Here is a 15618-nt window from a genome sequence, read left to right as displayed (position 1 = left end):
GAATGGACATGAGAAGGAAAAGGTAGCCTGTACTAGAGGAATGCAGACTATATATGCATTTTTGTTTTATTCTCCATGCCCTTTTCCGATGAAAATACATAAGTATGAGTAACATTAGGTCTGTCACACTTTCCTTGAAGCAAATGAGATGCTGTCCTAGCACTGTTGTTTCCATCCTGTGTTGAGTCATGCAGTGCAGACACTTTATCCTGCCTGTGTCTCTGCTGTAAGACCACATATCATGTTATCACTTTACAAATATAGCATATTAGTACATCTGGAAGGCTAGTCACGCTGTGGGGCTCAAACAGATCTGGCTGGCCATGAGCTATGCTATGCTATAAACAACCGCAGTGTCTCACATTGAATAACTGCAGAGCCCACTCGGGAGCTCTGGACACTTGTGTTCTTTAGTAGTAGGTAAGTGACAGTTTTGCTGATTATTGTGTTTCTTCAGATGTGTGAAGTCAAGGTGGAAAATGGCAGGGAAAGTGAGAAGTAGCTATCAGGTTGCTGTTGTTGTAGTGGGGTCTTCAAAAACTAATGTATATGGGAAAAATAACTGGAACAGAGAGCACTTAGTCCAAGGCAGTATGTTTGGTGGATATCTTTAAAGATAGTGAGATTAACCCTGTACATAGTTCCTCTAAATAGATTTACACTTGTGACAAATCTGAACTTTATAATTTAGGAAACCTTTCAAGTTTCACTCCGTGGCTCAGTTATAATAAACCCTTGCTATTACATCTCAAGGACATGTGCTGGTGTGAGAATGATTTTCAATAAAAAAATGGTTTGAGAGGCCTGTCATTTATCTTTGTTGTTTAAATTTACTGTGGAATTTAAAAAGAGTTATAGAACATAAGTTTCTGAAGGCTACTTATAGTTAATCTTACTGGCATAGGAAATACAGCCTGCTACATCTTTTGTGAACACAGCCTATCATTTAAAGTCAAATATTGTCATTACTGTTGCTGTTGTTGCTATCACAAATATTTATGTGCTATCATTGACATGTTACTTTCTGAGGTTAAAAGGTACTGACTAGCTCTCTTCCTCTCAACAGTAGTTAACTGAGCGGAGTTTCAAGGAGCTGGGATGGATGATAATGCTTATTAACCAAAGAGGTAGATCATACCAAAGAGTTTAATTCACTTTGCGCTTCTCAGACAGAAGGCAAATTATTATTCCAAAGGAGAATTATTCCAAAGGAAGGTGTTCAGCTGTCAATGTCACCTGTGTCCCCTATCCACAGGCGTGGGAAAGTTTTGTGGGAAAGACTAAGGACACAGCTGTGGTGAGAGAACTGATAAAATACAGATGTCACCTCATGATTCTACGGTGGGATTCAAACCATTAGGGCTAAAATAACTGGACTGCTGGAGTAGTTGAAAGCAGAATCATCTCTTGCTTATCTAAATTATCTGCCATCTTAAATCACAGAATTTAACATCTTGGCAATTGGCTATGAGCATTTTACTCATTATACAACTAATGATCCTGTATCTAACACTGGAAATAGGACTGCTATATGTCAGATATAAATTTATGCTCTCCATCTGCAGTAGAGGCAGGTGACAGTATTGGATTCTTAGATCAATACATGTAAAATGGTCCCTGGGGAGGAAAAGAAAATGATAAATTTTGAGGGTCTTTAATTAGTGTCAGTTAGGACAGAGAGTTTAAAATAATATTTATGATGTAGTCATCCACACATAACTTCAGAGGCCCTTCTCTTCAGAGTACCCTCTAAAGGTAGATAAAAGGTAAGCAATAGTAGCCTCACTGCTTGGGAATTATTCAGTAACCTTAAGACAAATAAGAATAAGTCAATGAAACATTGTGTTTAAAAACACAATGGTCATGAAACAGGTTTGAGAAACCTGAGAGTGTAATGTTATGCTTAATTAAGATCATCTAATTGTATATGAAAGCCTCAATGTTTTGCTCAGTGGCAATGAGTGCAATTTTATTTGCCACATCTATGTATGAGCAGTTAAGTGGGATCTCTCTAATCAGTTCTTAGAATATGCTCTTGGTTTCCCAGGACTCTGTTGTATACTACCTAAGACAATTGTTTACACCTGCTGACTACAGCTATATTCATAGATTCAACACCTTTACAAATATGTAATACACTTTAGAGCTTACTGTTTTTCCTCTGGTAAGACACAGCCTCAAAATACATGCTCATTTCAAAAACATCATCCCTCTCTCAGTCTTAAGACAATTAGACCTCTCCTCAGCAATATGCACTAAAAAAAAAAAAAAAAAGGATTTTTGTCTGAGACATCAGTCCAGTGTTTCATTAGCTTCACTGTCAGTGGAAGAATAATTAGTCCGCTCACTGAAGTGCTAGGGGAATACATATGTAATAAATCTCCTTGCATATGTAACATCTATCATGCTTGATGGCAAACATATTAGTGTTACAAGAGTTGAGAAAGTATAAGGAATATTGTAATTCAGGTGCTAATTAATCCATAATTAAAGACCTAATTAATGAATAGCCCCGTGAAAAATTGTCTAAAAATCAAGATGTGAAGACTGCAGTGATAAAGAGGACTCTTGTTTGTGAGACTGGTTAATTTACATCTAGAATAGGAGCTGATTAATGAAAACTGTCAGTAAAGCATTATGCTGCAGCACTGGACAAAGAGAAATATGCACATAAAAATGTGTAGAAAACAAGTTCAGCACTTGCATATCTGTTTTTAATTTTATAGTGTTCATAGCTATTTTTACCTGAAGTATAAGGAGTAGGTTAATAAAACATACATTTTATCTTAGTTGTGGTGTGTAAACAATGCAAAAGTTATTTATTTGTGTATGTCAGATTCTATTCATAACTGTCTCTTTCATGAAATGGCTAAAGAAGAAAACTAAAAAAAGACCTTAATTCATGAAAGCATTCATGATTAAGCTCCATGATACGGAAAGACACTAATTTCTGAAATTAACTTTGCTGAAAGTTGGACTAATTAATAGCTTGAAAGTGTCACTGTCTGTCTGTGTTTGTTTATGTAGGAGCCAGCTGGCTGAGACTGTACTCTTGAGAGAGCAGGAAGGAACATTTGAAACTCCCAAAACATCTGGGCTCAAGTCCAGGTGTCAGGACTGTTTTCTCCAGCCCTGGAGCAGCTTGTCTCTTTCCTTTGGTATTTATTCTGTGGTATAGCTACATTTATTGGATCTCTGTAGATCCAGTCCTTCAGGGAGACACTCACTGTGATCCATTGCATTGCCCTTCCCACATGTTCCCCAGGACCCAGCAATCACATGCATGCATGCATACGTGTTCTGAAGCACAATCTATCTTGGATCCCGGACCTCAAACTCTCACTGTCAAATCTGCACATTTGGCAAGAGTAGTGACAGATAAACCAACCAAATTAGCAGGAAGGATAATTCCCTGCTCGTGTAGAGCAATAAGAGATTGTTACTAGCGGCAAAACTAGGTAGGGAAGGGCAACTTCCCACTTTGCAGTCCTCTCCCATTCCCCAAGTGGAACAGAGAAGCACTACCCCACTTACAAGCTGTGCAGCGTTAGCAAAATATAATTGTGTACAACGAACATTGTCACAATCTCTATTGCTCTTTCAATCACGGTACGTTTCTCTAATTTAATCTTTTCCTGATAACATAAAAAATGTGTTCAGTTGCTATTCAAATGTCAGGTTTCCTCTGAATTATTTAAAGACTTGAGAGATAAATGACTTGATAATTCTGAAGCACAGTGTGAGTGAGCTTATTTCCTAAGAAATTATTTGCAGGATTGGTAGGAAATATTTCACTCACATTTTCCCCCATGTAATCCTGCCAGTAATATTCATTAGATTGCAGCAGATCTCCCACAGTGATTATCTGAAAGAAAAAGGGCCCAGGTTGAAAAAGTGAACCAGGTTGTTAAGCAAATTGAAGAAACCAAAACATTAATAATTTAATAATGCATGTAAAGCAGCAAAGGAAAGCATACACAATGCTGTTTTTTAGGGCAACCAGGCAGCATACGAAATCAGGAAAGCTGTTAACAGAGATTAATACTGTCTGTATCTGTAGTTATCAAAACTATGTTGGACTCTTTCCAGACTCAAGAGAAGACGCAAGTTTTGTTCTACAGAATACACTGTGTGCACATAAGTTGTCCAGCATTAACACTGGTGTCAGCTATGTTCAGGGGACATTAAACTCAACTATAATAGAGCCAGTGTAATTTTGGCTTATCACTGGCTGTATTCTACCACTGAAGAGAAGACAAATAATGTTCGTAAACAGGGAGGAGCCGCAGGAGAGTTGGTAAGTTAATCTTGGCAGACCACAGAGTAATCATATCTAAGAATACTTCTCTTGTGCTCTACTTTTCAAAGAAGACCTTGCCTTGTCTCTTTTTATTTTTTTGTAGTATGCTTCTCTGTGCATCTATGCATTGATTGATATTTCTCAGGTGCTGAGTTTACAAACTGTTCTTTCAATGAAGTTGCTGATTTGAAAAGCACTTTTTCTCTGTGGAAGGCCTTCCATCCAGAATTCAGTGTTACTTTTAGCTCATGTATCCTTAAACTGTTTTTTGAAGATCGGGTAGTCCATGGCACCCCATGATGCAAGTGCAGGTAACTGAGATCAAACTCCTTGAGCATTAACACCAGGAGCTGCTAAAAGCCATCTCAATTTTGAAATCTAGTTGCCTCCATTGTTCCTCCGTATGCCAAGCTGGTTTCAGAGGTATTGCGAGTCATCATTTTCCCCCTTTAAATTAAGCTTAGGGGAAAAAAAAAGAAAAAAGAAAAAGGGAAAAAAACCGGTCATCAAAGGACTGCTCAAGGTTCAGAGGTCAAGTGGAAACAAATAAAAGTGGTCACAATATCACTGGCTGCTATCAAAGATGGCTGTGGAAGCATCTGGCAGGTCTGTGGCAGACCTGTAAACAAGGGTTGGAGATATCAGTAGCTGAAGGGAGCAAGGGTATTTAAGCCACAGCATACTAAACCTCTCCAGTTTTACTGATGAATTGACATCTGAAGTATGCATATATTTGTAGCAACAACATGAATAACAATAAATAAAAATAATAAAGATTATAGACATTACAAGGTAGTTATCTTCTTTTCCATTCTGTATATTTTCAACACCTTGCTGAAGAGATTCTGGTTTAGAGCTTCTGAGTACTCCTACCAATTAAGAAAGAACATCTGAAATAGATGCTAGAGACCAGTCTGCCCACTTTTAGGCGAAATTACACAATATAATAAAATAAATGGTAACATAAATGCTAAAATAAAAATAATCCTAAGCAGATACTTAGGCAGATGTTTTCACAAGCAATAATATTTGGCATTAATATTATATCACTTAAATAAAAACATATGATGAGTATCATCCCTAAGATTATGGGTTTTTACCACTTAATTCTCCAAATGCCTAAGAGTATCAATATCATTATACAAATGAGGAGAGTGTTTGATTTTAATAGGCCTATTTGTTGATACATTTAAATGAATAACTTTTCCTCAAGATTAAGGAAAGGTGTTACCTTCTTTCTAAGATCAGAAATTGAACAAAAGTGACTGTAAAGGCAGTTTTTCTCTTCTATGCGTGCAGGGATAACTCACAGCAATAGGGCACCCAAACCCAAATGTTGACAGCAAAAGAGTGCTCTTACAGAGCAAGCGCTTCTCCTCATCTTAGCTGGCCCAGAGAAGTGGCAGGTTATTAAATTCACTTGATAAGAAGATGGATCTCAGTGTTGAGATGGGGCCTGCAATAGGAAGAATCAGAAAGAGTTGCTTGGTAGGAGAGGGGCTTGATAAGGTGCTCTAGTGAAGGCACAGGACTCTGGAATGATGGAATTGAGAACATTTTGCAGGCTATAGTATCTTGAACTGAAAGTACATCCCTGGGGAGATGTATGGGAAAGAAGAATCTGTAGTTTAGAGAGTAGAGGGAAAATTCTAGTTATAAAGATTCCTGGGATTTCCTTATTAATGAAAACTGGGGCAAGGTTGACATAGCCTGCTGGTTGAGGAACAGAAGACGTTGCAAAGGCCATGGTGTTCAAAGGGATTTTTTATTCTCCGTCTTCCTAAAAAAAAGTGTAAAGAGAGGGAAGGAGTGAAGCCAAAGAAAATTTATTTCCTCTGCCTCTAATACAAGTTTCTCTGGTTACAAACTCTCATATCACTTTGCCAAGTAACGCAATGCTTATTAAAAAAAAAGCTGTTTTTAAAATTTTGAGATTATTTTATTTATTTATTTATTTATTTATTATATTACCTAAAAGTATTTCCTTAAATCTAATATGTGGCTGCTTCTGAAGGGAAAATCTTGAAATAATTAAAACAAAACAAAAAAATGTATCCTGAATGGCCAGCTTTGTTTCTGAGCTAATCATTACAAAGAACACAAGATCAGTTTGACTTTCCAGTATATTGCCTTTTAAGGATATTGATTAAGGTCTTGCAGATAACTTCTTGGGAGGTGTAAATGGCTAAGGATAAGATTATTTGCTTCCATAGATACACACAGAGAACTAGTTTCTCCATAAATGATTCTCTGCAAATGACATCTTTGCCTCCTTTTTGTCTTCCTGAATCCCTTTGCCCCTGGAAAGTGCTGTACATTAATTATCGTATGTTACTGAGTAGCCTTATTTTGTCACCTACCTCACTAATAACTCAAAAGACTGATAAATGTTTTAACCATGCATCATCTAAGAAAGGTATGCTGATGATCTATAACATAATTTAGATGTAGATGTCACTCAAGGAAGATGACTTTAGGTGGCAAACTCATGTAGTTATGAAGTAGGGTCTTGCGAACGCAGGTGATGACTGCTTTTGCAGTCAGGACTTGTCCTTAATGAAAGCAAGGTTGCCTGTTTCTTGGGTAAGAAATAGTTTTTTGTTTTTCTGCCATGTGAATGGGTCAGGTAATCCTCACAAGTATGACCAAAGCCTGTCCTTAATGATAATGAGTAGGTATGGGATGAGAAAGGAGCAATGCTGAATTACAAAATGATGGGGAAATTGGAAAAGGAAGGGTGCTGCAGGATGTACAGATTTGGGTCAATAACCATATGACTGCTTTGAACAGAGCAGTCAGGTGAGGTGACCTCTATAGACTCTACCTGACTTCACTGTGGTTTCTGACAATGGACAAAATTATAATAGTGATTACCTGTGAATAACCTAACTATGGGAGGAAACATAGCTGTGTTTCTGGTTGAATGGAAGAAGTTAGAAAGAAGTGTATGATGAGACTTTTGTCTATCCAAAGGTAGCTTACCATCTGTGAATAATAGATGATAGCTTTGAGTTTTCAGCTGCAGGCCTAACCTGATGTTTGGAAGCAAGAAACCACTGCACGTGAACTTGAACATGTATTTCTAGAAATCAAAATCATTATTAGCAGCTGCTTCTTCTGTCATAAATTCTTGTGATGCACGAGTAGGTATCCTGAAGAACCTACACTTAGTATCAGATAAGCCTAGCTTTAGTCAGTTTTCCTTTCTGGGCAACATCTCATCGTCAGGAAAATGGTGGTGTCTGAACTTTGGCAAATACGTATTCTGCCATCATGCTTGATACTTCGTGCCCATTTTCTAGACAAGGATATAGGATAAAGCACCAGCCCTGTGAAGATTGCTAGGTGACCTTTTCAGAGCTGTAGATGTCAAAAAGTGTTTCACATTTGTCCTGATGTGTATTTCTAAAGCCTTAGTCACCCTGTAATCTGATCAGGATTTGTGGCTTTGCTCCTACTGAAGAGATTAATTCTGAGGACTTATGATGGACAGCTCTCACCTCCCACTCAAGTTCCTCCTCTGCTTGCCTTTATCATTGAAGAAAACCCCACAATGCCTTGCAGCTTAGTGCAATATGTGGATAAAAGCTGTATGAACTTTTCAAAACTAGTGTTTAATAAATCAGTCTCTCAATAAAGAACAAATGACTTAACCTGTGAGACAGAAAGGTGAGAAACAAGTCAAGGAAAAGGAACACTTTCACAGTCTATTCGGACTCTGTGCTGATTAAGGCCATCTAGTTCCAACAGAGGTCAAGTGTCCAGCTGCAACTTCACTGTCTCGCAACAATTCAGCTCCTTCAATAGCCTTTCTACCAAAACACACTTCTATGAATTGGTCTATTAAAATGAATTAGACCCTGCAGAGTGACTGCTGCTCTGCAGTTACTGTGAGGGGTGAAGTCCTTGTCACTGGGTTTCTTTCTCCTGTAAGCAGAGGTGAACATTTTATTTTATAAGGTAAACAGTTCCTGTAAATTAATAGTGAATATGTTTTAGAAGTATAAACCTTTCCAGAGAGAATAAGGTCACTGTTTTAATTACACTGCTTTAATGGGGTTTTGACTCAGCTGGTGTCAGCTGTTAGTTCCAGATAGGTTAGGAACTATTTTTGCCTCATTTTTAGTGCCAGCAAAGATAAACAAGCTATAGGTACAGCTTTATGAACAGCAAAGATAACATTTTATATGAACATCCTAAGATAGAGAAGGTTATGCAAATAGAATGATACTGGTCTCTGACCAGTTTCTGAGCCAGTACTTGTAGGTATTTGTAATGGCCTTTCTTATTGAGATGAACAGAAGTATCTTTGCTCTGGATTTACCTATGCATAATTCCTTTTATTCCATGCTGTGCATTTTCCAGAGGACATGAGAGTGTTTTCCTGGCTCAGAAGAAATTATTCCTTTATGTGTTATGTACTACAGAAGGATGCATAGGTGAAAGGGAGTGAAAGAAAAAAGGGACGGTTGCAAAGTTACAAGAGAAAAAATACGGAGAGGAGAATAATTTCCCCTTTGTCCTCAATATTATAACAAAAGAACAGATAAAAAATGGCCCCAGCTGAAGGACTCATTGCTTGAAAAAAATGATCACAGTAGTTTCTGAGGAAAAAATTGTAGACATGAGCTTGAAAACACACAGGAAAGGAAGGGGAGGATTGCTCTTTAACTAATCAGTAGATGGTCAAGCAGGATTTTCTTCTACTGTTCCTTTATTTTTTTTCCCTAAACTTATAAATGGTATAATAAATGTCTTCTCTGATAAAACCTCACACAAAGCTTAAATAACTGACTTTCCTCTGTTGGTAATCTAGCTACATTTAATGAACTCCAGTATATTGTGATGATTGTACCTCCACCCGTGACTCTGGGCAAGAAAATATAGTTTCACCTCTTTTCTGGAGATTTGTTTGTGTACTTGCATTAGAAATTAGTAGGTAATTAGTTTCCTATGTTGGTACTGAACCATTGTAACAGTTTAGTAAGGAACACCATGTCATACGTCATGTGTTTCACACAGAAAATCATAGAATGGCTTGGGTTGGAAAGGACCTTAGATGTCATCCAGTTCCAGGACAGGGACACCTTTCACTGGACCACGTTGCTCAGAGCCCCATCCAGCCTGGCCTTGAACACTTCCAGGGAGAGGTAATCTACAACTTGTGTGGGCAACCTGTTCCAGTGCCTTACCACCCTCACAGAAAAGAATTTCTTCAGAATATCAAATCTAAGCCTTCTCTTTCAATTTGAATCCATTCCCTCTTGTCTTATCATTACACGCTCTTGTAAAAAATTCTCTCTCCATCTTTCTTGTAGGCTTCCTTCAGGTACCTACATTTGCAATTTGCAAAACCAACAGTTGCAATTACCCCAAAGCCTTCTCTCCTCCAGGCTGAACAATCCCAATTCTCACAGACTTTTCTCGAAGGAGACGTGTTCCATCCCTCTAATCATCTTGGTGGTCCTTCTCTGGACTGCTCCAACAGGTCAGTGCCTTTCCTGTAATGAGGAACATAGAGGAGGATGCAGCAGTCCAGGTTGGGTCCTCACAAGAGTGGAGTAGAAGGGAAGAATCCCCTCCCTCAATCTGCTGACCATTCCTTTTGATCCACTCCAGGACACGTTTGGCTCTCTGGGTTGTGAGTGCACATGGCTGGGTCATGTCCAGCCTCTCATCCACCAGCACCCCCAAGTCTTTCTTGGCAGGGCTGCTCTCCATCTGTTCATCCCCCAGCCTATGTTGTAAGGGGTTTTCCAACCCAGGTACAGTGCCTTGCACTTGGTCTTCTTGCACTTGCACTTGATGCAACAAGTTGCACTTGTGCCAAGTGGGAAAGCGGGAAAAGAAGTGCGAAATGCTCATAGGCCTACTTCTCAATCTTGTCCAGGCGCCTGTGGATGCCATCCCATCTTTCAGGTGTGTCAGCAGCACCACTCAGCTTGGTGTCCTCTGCAAATTTGCTGAGGGTACACTTGATCTTTTTGTGTAAGTCATAAACTAAGATATTGGCTACTACTGGTCCCAATACAGACTCCTGAGGGACACCACTAGTCATTGATGTCCATCAGGACTCTGAGCTGTTGACCACTACTCTCTGGATGTGACTGTCCAGCCAGCTCCTTATGCATCCAACAGTCCACCTGTCAAATCCTTGTCTCTCCAAATTAGAGAGAAGGACATTGTGGGGGGCTGTATCAAAGGCTTTACAGAAGTCCGTATACATGACAGCCATAGTCCTTCTCTTGTCCACTGGTGTGGTCACTTCATCACGGAAGGCCACTGGGCTGGTCAGGCAGGACTTGCCCTTGGTGAAGCTGTGCTGGCTATCCCAAATCATCTTCCTGTTCTCTATGTGTCTTAGCATAGCTTGTAGGAGGACCTGTTCCAGGACCTTCCCAGGCACAGAAGTGAAGCTGACTGTTTGGTAGTGCCCAAGGTCCTCCTTTCTAGCCTTTTTAAAGAAAGGTACAATGTTTCCCTTTTTCTACTCACCAGGGATTTATCCTGACTTCTATAACTATTCTGATATCAAGGCTTGTCAACCACATCAGCCAATTCCCTCAGGACTCTGATACGCATCTCATCAGGCCCCAAAAAGTTATGTACATTCAGGATCCTCAGGTGGTCATGAACTTGACCTTGGGGAAGGGAGTCTTCTCTTCCAGTCCACATCCTGCAGTCCACCCAGCCAAGAAGGGTGGGAAAAGAGGTTGCCATTAAAGACTGAGAGTACCTCAGCTTTCTCCTTGTCCATTACTACCAGTTTTCCAGCATTTTATATCAGAGGGGGTACATATTCTTTGACCTTCCTTTTCTGGCTGACGTTAGTTCTTAACTGCATGGAATCTGATACACTGATACCAAGCCGTTGGAATGTGTTTCCATATGTGTTGTGGTTTAGGAATGGTACTCCCCAGTTTAGTGTTCCCACTCAAAATACCACAGACAATGTGATGCTCTCTCACTGCCTGCCCTCCCTTGTAGCAGGATTGAGAGGAGAATGGGAGGCACAAAAAGGTAAAAATCATAGATTGAGATAAGAATGATTTAGTGGAAACAGCAATGAAATAAAAAACCCAGTTACACCAATACTGGTAACAGACTGTACGGGTTAGGCGAATGATTCACACGTGATTGCTCACTATCAACAACCTGGCATTACCTGGCTTCGAACTCCAGCAAATTGAAAAAGGCAGGTGTGGCCACCTCACCACGAGCTGAGGTGAATACCCTCAGGGTCCTGGTCATACCCCTCCTGGCTGCTGCAAAGTTAACCCTGATTTGGCCAGAATAAGGACCTGTTAATAAGTGGAGACCATGATATGCTCAAAAAACCTTCCCCATGTCTCTGCCTCAGGTAAATTTTTTTGTGTATTATGGGGCTCGTCTTTCAATGCATTTCACAGATAAGCACATACCAATGGGAACTCTGGAATTTCACAAATTCCACTGAAATAGGATAGCTTGAGGTCATAAAGATCAATACACGAGAACTTCAGATGAAGGGCTTTTGCATGATTTAAAATGAATAAATTCTGTATGAACATTCATTTTAATATTAGTCACAGAAATTATTAAAAATGCAAAGCCTTCAAAGCTGTTTTCATCAATGTTACTTAATCAAACCAGTATTTTTTTTGCAACTCTGTCTTTATCTTGAAAAGGAAAAAATATAAGGAATACAAAAATTCAGCATGTAGCTGTTGCCGTGGATTTTATGTACAAGTCAATTGAGTGCTACATTGATTACGCCAGCACAAAACCCTAGATAAATTGGGTAAGATGGAAAACATACTATGTTAATATTTCTTATTACTTCAGCTCTTATCCCCAGATGATTTAAATGAAACATGATAGTTTGGATCTTTATTTTTCTTGTTATTCCTTTTCTGAAGGGTTGCCTTGTTCTTACAGGAGAAGCTTAATGTCAACAATATGGGGCATCAGGTGATAATATTTGACTTTTCTGTCATAAGAGGACTGTGGGAAACTCGAGTTAAGAAGAACAAAGAACGTCAGAAGAAGGAGAAAGAAAGATTAGAAAAAAGTGCATTGGAGAAGTAAGACAACTTTTGTGTTGTTCATTTTAACCAAATCTGTTCTTATTATCCACTAACATTGATATATACTAAATATACTATAAATATATAAAATAAATATAACTAATATATGAAACATTTATTTTTGATTGTTAAAATTTTGGGGTTTGGGTTTGATTTCAATGACTTCTTTCCTCCTTTCCCTACGTGACAGAGAAATGCAGCACAAACTACACTTGTATTTCATTAGTTCCTGCTCTTTCCTATGTGATATATTAGTGGTATACCTTATTGTTTACTGTAGACATAAATTGAAGGGAAAAATAACACATTTTGTACCTTTCTATTTCTCATATGCTGCATAAAAGTATGGCTTATTCATTATGGAACATGCTCGTAAGTTTCAGTACTAAGAAATACTTTAAGACTTTTTGTTGAGTTGACAGGAGAAAGAAAACTAATTAAATTAGTGGACATATTCAATTGCTTCTGTATAGTTAATAGTGAAGAGAATAAGAATTGATTGATTATTTTTTTCTTGTTGGGGTATTAAAGAAGGCCTTGATTACAATGCTTACACACACTGATAATTTTATTGTTTTTATTATATTGAATTAATTTTTTCTTTAAGCAGTACTTTGCTTCCCATAAGACATTGTAAAATATTATATTGTGTTGGCAAGGTTGGAAACATATGACATTAATTTCCTCCCTCTGAGAAGAGAAAAAAGTAAAAATCACCTTCTGTTTCAAAAATAAAATGCATAGGATTAAACAGTGACCTTGTTTAAGAACATAATTGCATTGAACTTTTGTGTGGTGTTTCAGTGCTTTCAGGCCCTCACTCATATATTCTCACTGCCAGTGCAGCTACCCTGACAACAGAGCAGCTGGTCTAAGATGAGACCAGGGTAATGCAAAGTCTGACTGTCCTTTCTGTGGAACCTTTCTCTTTAAAACAGCCATAGGAGCAGTCTTGGATTTCCCATCTTTACCAAAGCTTACATTAAAAACCATACTCCTAACAAAAAAAAAAAAAAAAAAAAAAAAAAAAAAAAAAAAAAAAAGAAGTTCATTGAATTCTCTAGCAAGGATAAGCTTTCTTTTTGGTGTGAGCTGTGTCCTGGTTTCAGCTAAGATAGAGTTAGTTTTCTTCTTCATAACTGGGAGTTAGTTTTCTTCTTAGTAACTGGTACACTGCTGTGTTTCGGATGTAGTATGAGAATAATGTTGATAACACACTTGTTTGGATTGTTGCTAAGTAGTTGTTATGCTAAGTCAAGGACTTTCCAGTGTCTCATTCTCTGCTAGTTAGGGGCTGCACAAAGAGCTGGCAGGTAGCATAGCCACGACAGCTGACCTGAACATGATACTCCATACCATAGAACATTATTCTCAGTATAGAAACTGGTGGACTTGGCAAGGAGCGAGTAATTGTTTCTCAGGAATGGACTAGGAATTGGTCAGCAGGTTGTGAGCACTTGTATTGGGCAAAATTTATATAATTTATTTCTCTTGGGTTTTCTTTTTCTCTCTCTCATTGTTGTTGTTGTTGTTATTATTATTATTATTATTATTTACTTTGTTTCTCTTATGAAACTGTTCTTAATGCAGAAATGTTATATTTATTTTCTGATTCTCCTGCCCATCCTGCCGGGGGCTGGGGAGTAAGTGCCTGTGTGGTACTTGGTTGCCATCTGGGGTTTAACCATGACAGTGGAGAGATGGATGTTTGCTGTTTCCGTTATGTTTCATATTCACATTATGTTTCCCTTATGTGGAAAAGACAAGTGAAAGGATTTGGGATGAAACTTATTCAAACCTTATTTCTGTCCCAGTGTGGACAACATGTCAACATCCCCCTGCCGCACTTTTGTTTTGGTTTTCTGTGGTGCAGAATATAAGTGTTGAGTTCACTAGTAGAAAAGCAAATGATGCATGGTAAATTCTCTCTGTAAGAAGGAAAGAGGGCCACGTTATGTCCTCTGAGGTAGCTAATTTGAGCTCCCATATCTTTTGTCAGTAGCATACGTTAAGACTAATTTCTTACGTTGACTTGTCTTTTCCATAAAAGCAATACATTCTCCCTGTTTTTCTGCCTGTGGTTAATTGTTGTAGATACACTTCCATCCAAAAGAGTGGAGCTTCACCACTTTTCCTGATTTTTTTCCAGTAATGATGTCCAAATTCATTATCTTATCCTCCTGTACCACCTGAAGATGGGGAATTTGAGATAAAATACACAGAAGTAAAAGTTCCCAGGTGCACCTGCAGCTTGCACAAAGGATTTTTGTTTTCTTCTTTTAAATTGCTAATTGCATATTGTGCTTTGCACAGTTGTGTATCTTCACACACTCAGATTGCTTTCCAGTTAGTTCTACTTGTAGAGGTCCTGGGAAAAAAGAAGGAAATACATTAGACTTTGTCTTCTGAATATGAGTGATCAGTATTATACCCACTGAAACAAATGAAAAAGTTCGTGTGCATTCTCATGATTCAGGCCTTATAGAATGAACAAAGCTGATAGAATAATGGTCAAAGTAATAAGAATATTAGTAACAAAATGCTAAATTCAGTTAAAAAAAAATCCTCTTTTTTTTATGAGGTGTGAAGAGACCACTGGCATTTAGGTCCTAAATGTCAGCTCACATGTTATTTCTTAAGTGCTTTTCAGTGCTCTCAAATGTTGGACCAAAAATATGAGAAGACTTCACTGGCTTTTAGCTTTAAAGTATAGATTAAATTGTATTTCTATTAAATAATACAAATAATATTTCGATGTGTAACTACATTTCATTATTTTATGGAGTTCTGCATTAACTAAATTCAGGTATCATACTCAGAGATTAAAATTTTACTATTGTCAGGTAGGTCCACTGAAATCAAAGCAAGTACATACTGTGCCACAGTAAGAAAGTATTTTGAAAGTACTATGATCCCAAATGATAATTCCCAAAAGACGTTTACAAGGGATACTTTCCTGAAATGAGGCTGCGTTCTAGCATTTAAGATTCTAGATATTGACTTTTGCCAGAAGTCAGAGTGAATTGCTAAGTAGGGTTGAAATTAGTAGAGTTTCTCTGCAAATACACTCATGTAACAGAGTTTGGAATCTGGCCTTTTCAGGCTGCTTTTTTTTTTTTAAACAAACCCCAGTTTTTCTCAAAGACGTTATAATTTGCTGATGTCTTCGAGATTTTGCAGTTCCTTTATATGCAGTGTTACTATGTAAAATGACCTGATAATATGCAGTGAAATGTAGTATGTATTATTCAA

General features: G+C 38.1%; 1 protein-coding gene across 1 annotated transcript in view; it reads left to right on the top strand.

Annotated features, from left to right (window-relative positions):
* The first annotated feature begins 323 nt into the window (after nt 1–323).
* Nucleotides 324–15618, top strand: part of LRRC2 (leucine rich repeat containing 2) — a 79106-nt gene continuing 63811 nt past the window's right edge. Inside the window, exons 1-2 of the mRNA XM_010403747.4 lie at nt 324–420; nt 12218–12363. Coding sequence (XP_010402049.3) covers nt 12239–12363 — 125 coding nt within the window. The 5' untranslated portion in view covers nt 324–420; nt 12218–12238. The remainder of the gene's footprint in view (nt 421–12217; nt 12364–15618) is intronic.

This window comes from Corvus cornix, chromosome Z, assembly GCF_000738735.6.
Source record: "Corvus cornix cornix isolate S_Up_H32 chromosome Z, ASM73873v5, whole genome shotgun sequence".
Classification (NCBI taxonomy): domain Eukaryota; kingdom Metazoa; phylum Chordata; class Aves; order Passeriformes; family Corvidae; genus Corvus; species Corvus cornix.
Note: the sequence above shows the minus strand (reverse complement) of the source record. Positions and strands in the feature narration are given on the sequence as shown.